The sequence below is a fragment of the Lasioglossum baleicum genome, chromosome 10, assembly GCF_051020765.1.
Source record: "Lasioglossum baleicum chromosome 10, iyLasBale1, whole genome shotgun sequence".
Classification (NCBI taxonomy): Eukaryota; Metazoa; Arthropoda; class Insecta; order Hymenoptera; family Halictidae; genus Lasioglossum; species Lasioglossum baleicum.
The window spans coordinates 830,623-842,041 of record NC_134938.1 but is presented as its reverse complement, the minus strand read 5'-3'; the positions used below and the strand labels follow the sequence as shown (position 1 = coordinate 842,041).

Sequence of the window (11,419 nt, the reverse complement as noted above, 5' to 3'; positions counted from 1 at the left end):
TGATGATTCTTTTGTTCGGAATGTTCGATCGAAAGTGGACAAGCCAATCTGCATATACTTCGTGCGTTGGCATCGGACGTGTCTCTACACAATTCATATTATAAACGTATAATTTTCATGTTGTAATCCACACAGCATCCTCAAACCAGGACAAACACCAACCGATTGTCTAGCCAGTTCAGTCTATGATGACACATTGGACCTAGATTGCCTCTAGGTCCAAGGAGAATGAAGATCTTCAGAAACCAAGATCCTCAAACCAAATCAAACACCAACCGATTGTCTAACAGGTTCAGTCTATGATGACACTTTGGACCTAGGTTGCCTCAAGGTCCAAGGAGAACGAAGATGTTCAGAACACAACGTCCTCAACATCCATAAACCTGATCTAAGGAAGTTGAGCAAGTGACGAAACAGTGGCGAGACAATGGATGCAAAATTTCGCCGGATTCCAAGTGGAAACGACTGTTTCCCAACGATCGAAGGTCAAACCGACGGTGTCTTTCTTCATGGGGGTGGGTGTGCCGGATGGTGACCTTCTTGCACAATGGCTCGCCGTAAGCCTCTGCGCCATCAGCGGATATGATTTGAAGGGATCAAACGGGGGGCGCGGTCGAGATCCTGGAGGAGTATATAAAGTCTGAGGTAGCAGTCCGTGGGCACACTCAGCGATCGTCGGTTGGCAAGATGAAGGTCCTCGTAAGTATCTTGTCTCGTCGGCGGAGCGTCGAACAGTGTATCAGCAATCGCCCGCGAGTACTGACGTGGAGATGTACTGACCCACATCGGGGTTTTATTGGTGTTGGTGAAAAACTGTGGCAAGGATTATCCTGGGATAGTGACCTCTTCGATCGTCTATCCTCTTTCGATCACTATCAAGACGCGGGACTGTCAGTGATGGCAAGACGGGGTTGCTAATTCAGTCTTAGGAGATCTAACACCTTCATTAAATAATTGGAACGTGGGGGAACGAAGAATCGAGAATGTGTTGCTGACCGATTCCTAGGGAAATTAGCCTAATACCGAGTACTAGCACCCCAGTAAATGATCGAACCAAGTGTTAACTGATTCTAAGGGATTCTAGAGCCTCTAAGTTGACTTCCGTGATGTGCAACTTTTTAAGGGGGTAGTATACCCTCGGATTGTAACTAGAAAATGACTAGAATCTTACTAGATTTTGGGTCGAAACATGGGTTTGCGAAATTCGGCTTAATGTCCTTGTACGAGCAACTGTTGGGCTGGGCGAGGGCTCATTCGAAAGAGGAAGGTTCACCGCATGGTGCTCTGGTCATCCCATCAGTCAAAAAAGGCTTTTAGAGACAGAAAAATATGTACATTGAAATCTGCGGGATTTTTTCTCGATTTCTTCCCTACTTTGGACACTCATATTCTTAGATATAAACATAATCTCGTTAACCTCATGACCAGAGCACCATGCGGTGAACCTTCCTCTTTCGAATGAGCCCTGACCCAGCCCAAAATTTGCTCGTACAAGGACATTAAGCCGAATTTCGCAAATCCATGTTTCGACCCAAAATCTAATAAGATTCTAGTTATTTTCTAGTTACAATCCGAGGGTGTACTACCCCCTTAAATAATTTCTTTAATGTTCAGAATTGAGTAAAGTCTCTAACCTTGATGTTCCAGCTGATCCTGGCAGCCCTGCTCGCCTCAGCCGCAGCTGCCCCTCGTCAACGTCGAGAGGTCGTGTGGGGTGGTTACGGTGGCCACGGAGGCTATGGTGGTCACCTAGGCTACGCTCACGGGGCCCATGGAGTGGCACTAGCTGGCCCAGCTTTGGGACCAACCAGTGTAGCAGGTCCTCACGTGGGATCAGCAGTGTTGGCTGCGCCCTCGATAGGACCAGCTAAGTTGTCTGGGTCTGTTGCTGGTCCGGTACACGTGTCCGGTGCGGTTGCTGGGCCTGCAGTGGTCACTGCATCCGTTGCTGGTCCTGCCCATGTCGAGGGCTATGGTGGACCCTACGATGGACCAAGTGGTGAGTACTTATCGCTAAACAGACATTGTATTGATTAAATTCTGCTGACCATGATCATGAAATTTCAGGATTAGCTTATGGAGGTGCGGGATATGGGTACGCAGGCTACCCAGGGTACGCTGGGTACGCCGGCTACGGAGGCTACGCAGGCCATGGGGCCCATGGGGTGGTCTTAGCGGGCCCAGCGTCGCACGGAGCTGTCTACGCAGGCCCAGCTTCCCATGGAGCAGTTCTAGCAGGCCCAGCAGCACATGGGGCAGTGCTAGCTGGCCCAGCATCCCATGGTGCAGTTCTCTCCGGGCCTCATGCAGGAAGTGCTGCTGTCTCAGGCCCCAACGCTGGCTCTGTGGTCATAGCAGGCCCCTCTGGGAAAATCACTGCCCATGGGACCGGCCATGGTGGCATCCACACCGGCCATTGGTAGAGGACACCATCTGCGAAGCAAGGAAGACATTTTGGTCTTTGACTCGCCATTTTGTTGTCAAGTAATTAGACTGTGGATTTTATTTGTTTATGACAACGTTAAGTGAAATTTGAAATAGTGGACAGATATATATTGTTAATATATTAAGAGACCAATAGACAATTAATGGAATCAATGGAGAATTGTTTATTTTGCATTAGAAATCCGCAGTCTAACGATAACAAAGCAAGTCGATCCCCCCAATGCGAACAGCTCGAAGTGAACTTAATGTTTATTAAGTGTGCTTGTTCCACGACGTTCCCCGCACGTGACACATATTTTATATTTTACGATTTTTAAATAAATAGATAGTACGATAATTGATAGAACGATCGCAGCGTGTGAAAGATTTCTTTTTTAACATGTTGTGGTATTTCTTTGCGATGTAATAATTAATTCTGATCTCCTATAGTATATTAAATACGATTCATAGCTGGCTGGTGTGTTTCGTTCGATTATGATAATTATTATTATATAGCCATTAGCGTTACGAATTTTTCAGCGCGAACACCGATAGAGACGCTCCAAACGTCTGCTATCCTTTATCGCCGTTATAAATTCGTTATCTCCTCCACTTTATCGAGCCGTAAATTAATTACCTGTCTATTACAGGCATTATCTGCTTCTGTTCCGATTAAAGGAGCCGCCCGGCATTCTAACGTAACGTATCGCCCCTCTAAATATATGATTCACGGCGACAAATTATTTAGTCGGTTCGCCTGGCAGGTTCGGTTTCCGATCTCCTTAATTAATAAATTTCGTACGGTTTTACCGCGGTGAAAATCATTTTTACGCCTGATCTCTTATCTGTTAGCGGTAACAGTGGCAGAATGTTTACTAATTTTTAATTCGGTTTCGTAGCATATTTTAGTGCGACTAATTGGGCTGCATTCATAATGTTACATTTTCAGAAAAATTAAAATGCAATCGTGTATAAAAAATTTATAATATTTAAAATGGAACGTGGGTGGCATAGTAAGAGTTAATTGCTTCATGAATTCCTAAAAATGAACAAATTAGTGAAACATTGTAAAATTGTATTAATGTTTAAAAATTGGGGGGGGTTAAAAATGAGGAATTCACTGTTTAAAGAATTGATTATTCAAGGATGTTGAATTTATGGAAAATAGAAACATTATAAAATTGTATTAATGTTTAAAAATTAGAGGGGTTAAACATGAAGACTTCATTTTTTAAGGAATTGTTTGTTCACAAATGTTGAATTTATGGAAAGTAGAAACATTATAAAATTGTATTAATGTTTAAAAATTAGGCAGGTAAAAATGAGGAATTCATTGTTTAAAGAATTGATTATTCAAGAATGTTGAATTTATAGAAAATAGAAAGATTATAAAATTGTATTAATGTCTAAAAATTAGGGAGGAATGATTGAAAATGAGGAGTTTTTGAAAGAATTGATTATTTATGAATGTTGACTTCTTCTGGTGCTCGACAAAATCAAATGGATCCAGTAGATCGCTCTCGATCCCCTTGTTAGCATTTATCTCTCACAGAGGTACAGTGATTGTGATACACGATGATTTAGAGTACAGAGAACCGGAGTCGACCTGAACAGTTGACACAGATCCGCCCTGTTAGAACAATATACATATATATAGGATCACTATGCTAAACTATGGCAAACGATAAGGTCGCTGAAAACGTGGCTTTTGATACGGTCTGTCAGTCGTTGAGTGTGTATCACTCGAACGGAATAGATCTCTAAGTGATCGGGAATTCCTGCATCCTTGTCTGATAAGATTAGGCCTTTCAAACGGCGCCTATGGGAATTGGTATGTGTATAGAATCGGTTGAAAAAAACGAAAAGGAGCTGCTTTTGAATTCCAGAATATTTGGAAATTGAGAGGAGGCATTCTACATTTTTCGCTTATTATTTTAAGGTGAAATAATAAACTTTAACGAATAAGGTATTTTCCCTTTTATTCGATGATCTTTTACCAAAAAGAATAAATCAAAAAATAATTTAAGTATTAAAGTTCATCGCTTGAATAAAAAATTTTAGTTTCTTATACTTTTCACCTTAAAATACCGAAATTACTTTTTTGCCAACCCAATAAAATTATCCGGTAACTAATGTTGCAAGATCGAAATTTGGAAGTTGAAATTTAAGATTTAGAATTTTAAATTTGAAACTGAAAGTTCGAAGCTTAAAATTTGAAGCTCGTTGCGGTTGAGGCATTTTTCGGTGGTCATATAGTGTCTACATGGTTGACCAGAGCTCGCATTCCAGGTTTGCGACCTAGATCACCTGAACACAGGTGTTCGAATGCACTTTGAATAACACTGAACTAACGAACGTCTCGTACTTGCGTACTGCTTAAAAATTCGTCCACGTGACTAGGGGAATTCACGGCGTTATCTTTCATTGCGCTCGGTCAAGGAGTTTATCGTAGGATCTGTACACGACAATTACCTTGCGTCTCGTTAGGATTAAACCTGCTCGCACGAGCTATTTTTGTGCTACAGTATGCACAATGGCTACTTGAACCACAGTGAGCTTAATAGTCCTTGATCCTTAACCTGCATTCTTTTATATGTTCATGTACGTGAAACTGAAATTTCGAATTTTTAATGCCGGATTTTTGGAAAGCAAATCGTCATGGGATTTCCGTAAGCTCGACGGTGTTCTGAAAAGCCCACTCAAATCTGGACGAGCGGACGATTTATCACGTGATTCATGGGGTCCTTAAACCCACTCGGATATAAGCATGCCTACATTTTCTGGAAAGATTTATTGCCAAAAATCGCGGTCCCCGGATCTCTTTCACTCGGTTGCCCGCGAGGACGAATATCGGGGAACAAGCTTGAAGAGGTAGTCTCGCTTCTATGGGAACATCATGCCCCTTGACAGTTTCGACATCGATGATTGCATTGCGGGAACGCGATGATCTACTACGGAATTCGGAAAGGTCAATCGATGCAATCTTCCAATGGACAGTTCACACTATTTGTATAGAAATTCGTTCCAGCATCTTCCATATCCATAAACAATTTTTATTTCATGTGTTAGAACTTATGTTTCCTGCCCTACTCAGTTTTACAGGGTCTTCCGTTGACAAGCGTTATTTTTAATATTATTTTTATAATTTTCTACTATTTATAATTCCACAATTTTCTGCAATTTATAATTTTACGGTTTCCTACAATTTAATATTTCACAATTTTCTACCATTTGAAATTTCACAATTTTGTACAATAATACAATTTTATAATTTCACAATTTTCTACAATTAAAAATTTCACAAATTTATACAATAATACAATTTTATCATTTTCTACAATTTTACAATTTTTTCAATTTTATAACTTCTGCAATTTTACAATTTTTTCCATTTTTATAATTTTACAATAATTTACAATATTGCAATCTTGTGCAAAGTGCGTACGACACGTGAAATTATTTTCAATTTACGACTGTTTTCATTATTACGAAGTTTCCGTGTTACATATTATGAAAAGACGCTTTCAGTATTTTTGTCTCGCCGCATTCATCCCGTGCGGAATGTAAATTATTTATTAGGATCCGGACACATAGCTGAAACAATGCACCCCGGGTATAATTGTTAGGAAATAACCAGCTCTATTCTATAAAAGCGGATGAGGTAGATTCGCAATGTAAATGGCACAGAAGTTCGTTTCTCTTCATTTGGTTTGTCTACGGTGGTGCTTTGCTTTAAATGCGAGTCGAGTTAAACGCAACGAGCGTGAGAGATTCAGAGTTATTGCTCGTTACTACGGTAACTTTCTTAGAGAACGACGCAGGCCGGTTTGAATTTTATGAGGTACGCAAGATCGATCTCGAATTCGGTCTGCCGACTACTGTCTAATCGATTCGTGTATCAAAGTAATTAAGATCTTTTTAATGGTCGTTTGCGAGACAGGAAACAAGTGTATACGTTCGCAGAATATACAAGGTCTTCCATTTATAGCTGGCATTTTAAATTTCGTTACGTGGTTGGTCAAATTGTAAAAAATTGTAAAAAATTGTACAAAAATTCTAAACTTAAAAAAAAACGATATTTTTTGTAATTTAAATAACACCTTTTAATGGAAGACCCTATAGAAAATGGTTTGGGGAAGAATATTAACCCCTTGCCCTATGATTTATTTTACGGTTTCAGTGACTAGAACTTTTTTTATAGTTCGTAATTTCCTAAAAGAGGAGAAAATTAATATTTATTGTATGCCTACATGTTCTCTAATAACTATAGAATAACAAAACCAAAGTAGAATTTCATCTCGATTTAAAGGAAATTAATAACATACATGTCGCACCTCCGCAAGAAAAGTGACACAATTCATAAATGCAGCATTTGAGTAAAATCAACTTAAAAAATACCATAAAACTTATATTGAAATATCGTTTTATCTTCGACCAGACAGTTAACGATCCGAAGTCTCTAGATCTACATGAGATCCCCAGAAAGTTTGCGCAGATCTAAACCTACCGATCGATAAATCATTCTATCGAAATCGTGGCAGTGACAGGTTGCCGACTACCGAGAGAGCATGCCTCTCATAATAATCTCGTCGAGCACAAAGCAATGCAGGTTAGATTGTTTTCGCGTTCCTCGCGCACCCCGAACAAGCTATAGCAAACGAGAACGACAGGAGGTGTGGCCGATAACGAGGTAGATACGGTTATAGCCGGGTTGTTAAGGCTTCGTGAGTTGCCGGAGATCGAGGAAGGTCGATCGATGGATCCCTCGGTCGAGTATACTGGTCCCATCATCCGCTCTGAACGATGACGTTCGACCCCTGACTCGCCTGGCAATACAGAAATCGGGAAATCAGACAATTCGTAAATTTCATCAATTCTGGGAAGTCAGCAAACTCGTGAATTTCCGAATTTTTATTTTAATTTTAATATTTTAATTAAAATTTTATTTCTATTTTAATTTTAATTCTATATAATTATTTAATATTAACCCCTTTATATTAAATACCCTATAAATTTTTATAAATAATATTACTCCCTCAAATAATATTAGACATATAAATTTTCATATTAATTTAATGATATTTTAAAACAATACTAGATTCTATATAAAATTTTTATAAACAATATTACCCCCACAAATAATATTAAACATATAAATTTTCATATTAATTTAATGATATTTTAAAAACAATACTAGATTCTACATAAAATTTTTATAAATAATATTGCCCCCTCAAATAATATTAGACATATAAATTTTCATATTAATTTTTAATGATATTAAATTTTATATAAAATTAATTAATATATCCCTAAATTATTCATTTTTAATAAAATTTTCATATAAAATTAATTTTCCATAATTTTTTAACCTCAAAAAGCTTCCTCATTTTTTTTATTATTTAGTGTTTTTAATGCACCAGACAAGTTATTATTATTACTTTGAAAAATAATTTCTTACTAAATAAAGTCCCTTTTTAATTTTCAATTTCATTAAACAAACATGTAATTGATATAAATTTCGGAAAATCGGCAAATTCATAAATTTCGGAATATTAGAAAATTCGTCATAAGTTCCATAAAGTTCATATAAATTTCATGAATTTCAAGAAATCACCGACCAACGAATATCGCCATTCCTATGATTCGCATGGCTGCAGAAATCGTGATCTATAGATCGCACGCGAGTAAACTGGAGTCCGGTGATCAAACATTGATGGAGATACAGAGATTTATTTCCACTCATGTTTTATGTTATTCGTCCAGCGAGTCGGATATTTGTATTGTCCGCGATGCTATGGACATACTAAGTCCTGAGAACGAGGAAATAAAACTGTACATGCTAGCCCAAGGAAATGAAGGATATGTTATGGTTGTGGGGAAGCGCGAGCCTGTATCGATACTTCCGGCAACTCTGAGATACTTCGAAAAAATGGGAACAATAAAAATTGCACGAGTAATGTTCTAGGGGGTAGTCTAGTTTTCAGTGTCAAATTTGCTAATATTCAAATTTTTTCCCCAGAAAAACTGTTGAACCTTCCGAATTGAAATTTTGCACGCGTATTTATTGGTATTCAAACTACACGTATGATTTTTTCCAAGTAAGAATAATCAAAATTGCGTGAGCTATATATTTTTTTATACGGTACGTTTTAAGGGGTAGTTCGAGTGCCAAATTTGACAATTTTTAATAATTATTTTCAAGAAAACTAGCAAAGCTCTTGCATTAGGATTTTGCACAGACATTCACGGATACTTGAAGTGCGTTCAAGATTTATTCCAAAGAAAAACAATGAAAATAGCAGGAGTTACATATTTTTCAATGTCACGATGCCTCGAGAAAATGCAAAAATATAAATAATTGCTAAATCAACCCTCTTACCTCGGTAACGAGTGGGCCCATAAATCGCCAGGTGTGTTCAAGATTCAAGGATACTAGATCCATGATTCTAGATCTAGCTCGGTCTCCGTGAGCCACAGGGGGGCTAAGGCCATCCATTCGAAGATGACTTCAATTAGACCTCGGCGGCGGCATGATCGGTGCGATATCGGGCGCGTAACATGTTCCCGAACAACCCTAACCGATTGGGAAGAGAGCAAGCTGGCCAGAAGGGAGCCACGGTAATCCCGAGCAGCGACTTTCCATCAGCCATTACGGACGAACATTGGCCGTTCAAGCTGATGCTAAGTGAGCTTTTATAGCTGGTGCACGAGCACACGTGGGTCGGTGAACTTATCGGGGGTTAGGGCGGGGCTGTGCGTCCGCAATCTCCTGGACCGTGACGGGGTGAAAAAGCTCGATCTATCGTTGTTCGGAGAAAAAAATCAGTGCGCGCACTGTGTCGCAATGTTTGCCACTGTGTGGGGCAAATTCGAGACGCTGGCCACGCCTTGCGCTGTCTTCCGCCAGGGGAATCCGGTTTCGCATCGAGGCTACGCTCCGTGTCGGAATTAAGACGATTTTCATTTTTTCCGGTTGGAAATGTGAATTTTTCTAAATTCGATCTTCCTGCTTATTCCTATGGGAATATGTGCGCTAAATTTTAAGTCGATATTCATAGTAATTTCGAAGATATTGACTATACAAGATGGCCAGATAGATGATAACTATATACGTGAAGTAGAATAAAATGAATATCATGTGTAAAATAAAATAAAATAAAATTGATATTTTGAATTTTAGATGACCCGCAGGGTAAATGTCCGCTGATGGTAATTACGAGGTGTGTTCTGGATAGCAGAATAAATTTTGTCTGTACGGGTCTCGTAGTTGTAATGGTGGTCATTGCGGACGTTTCTGTAATAACAATCACCATAAAGCGTGAATGCAGTGTTCTTCCACTCGTTTGACGGAAGCCAATCGAATTTTTTGGAGCCGTCGCAGTGTTTGATTAAAAGAGAACTGGATCGGGAACGACGCACGTCGCTTCAGCAACGGTGATTAACGAATGTGCGGAATTCGCGTCTGTAAACGACTTCGGTAATCCTCTTTCATCGCGTTTCGTGCTTTGTAATGGTAAACCGGTTACAGGACGCGCCGATACGCGTTACTTCCGCCTGTAAAATCGACGGTGGTGTTTCCAGCCCATTGGCAGGCCTGTCACTACCCTTATTCCCCTATTTCCCATTCCACCCCCCGATATATAACCATCTAGATAACTATATCGAAATTATGCAAAATCAAAAAGATTCTGCATTCCCATAAATCGAACGTGTTAATTCTGTTTTCAGCTTTCCATCAGAACTGGGCTCTAGACCAGTGTTCAACATGAATACGATTTTTAAAAACGTGCTATTACAGAAGTTAATAGCTCTTTTGATCTCTGGTTCGAACAATTGGAATTGGTAACGTGTATAGAAATCCCTTTTGAACCGAACTAATATTCTATTTCGCTACTGTCGATACATACTGAAATAGCGATAACTTTGTCAAAACAAATGGCACGACCATCAGCCAGGACCCATTTTGTTAAAGCTTGAAGCCTCTACTTTCGCGAACCTTTGTTCGTTCTCCACTAAGATTTTTTTCGCGATGTACAAACAACTACTGGAAGTTTAATCATCTACAGAAACTTACAAAAATATTTCTCGTAAATGAAACTTCCATAGGTTTGAAGATTGAAGCCTCCTCTTTCCAACGACACCTTAAAAAGTATCGTACCATTTGTTTTCACTGTTTTATGGTGGAAAAATCATATCATTAAAATCATTTTTTACAAAATGATCGCAGTGCAAATATAGGCAATTTTCCGAGAAATACTTTTCAGATCCACAAGCATAAATCATGAAACAAAAGAAGAATGACTTACCGCTATAATTATAAATAGACTGTGGATCTTCATGCGAAATAAAAATTTTATACACCGATTGCAAGAAATAAAAATTAAATTGAATGTTACTACTTCCCGTAATGATCTTAATAGAGGAGAAATTGACACTTCAATTTTTAAAATTTTTCAACAACTTCGATTTTCATATACTCAATTTTGCTATAAATTCATAAGTATCCGCAGTCTAATTATAATTAAATCCTAATAAAATGGGAGGGGTGGTGGTTAAATTCCTGGGAGTGAGAAGTGAATTTTTGTACCTGAACACAGTGGAATATAAAATAAAAATAGCTGAGACATAAAGAAATAAAAACTGTAAAAATCTGATTACTGTGTCCAGGCTCGGCGACCAGGAACCAGTGCACGGTAAATTTTCCATGTACCCAGAATCGCCTCCGTGATCAAGAAAAAAAAGGAATTCAATGTGCTCTCGTAAACGAGGCGTGGCATTAAAGTCGCCCCCCGGAGAATTTTACGGAACCTCGGAACAATTATTCGAACAATCGCGTCGCCGGTCACCTTTGTCACCTTCGAAAGTGCACGCAACGCCCAACAATGATATTCCAAACGATCCGTGGCATAGTCGGTGATCCATTGCGAGGCCTGCCGCCACTGTAACACACGTATCCCCGACTACAATGACACCGTCATTCCAGACGACGACA

General features: G+C 39.1%; 1 protein-coding gene across 1 annotated transcript; it reads left to right on the top strand.

Moving 5' to 3' along the window:
* Positions 1-614: 614 nt before the first annotated feature.
* LOC143212546 (uncharacterized) lies at positions 615-2,794 on the top strand. Its single transcript, XM_076431456.1, has 3 exons — positions 615-699; positions 1,648-1,999; positions 2,068-2,794. Exons 1-3 carry the CDS (start codon positions 688-690, stop codon positions 2,421-2,423), a joined length of 720 nt encoding a protein of 239 aa, XP_076287571.1. The 5' UTR covers positions 615-687; the 3' UTR covers positions 2,424-2,794.
* Positions 2,795-11,419: the final 8,625 nt, after the last annotated feature.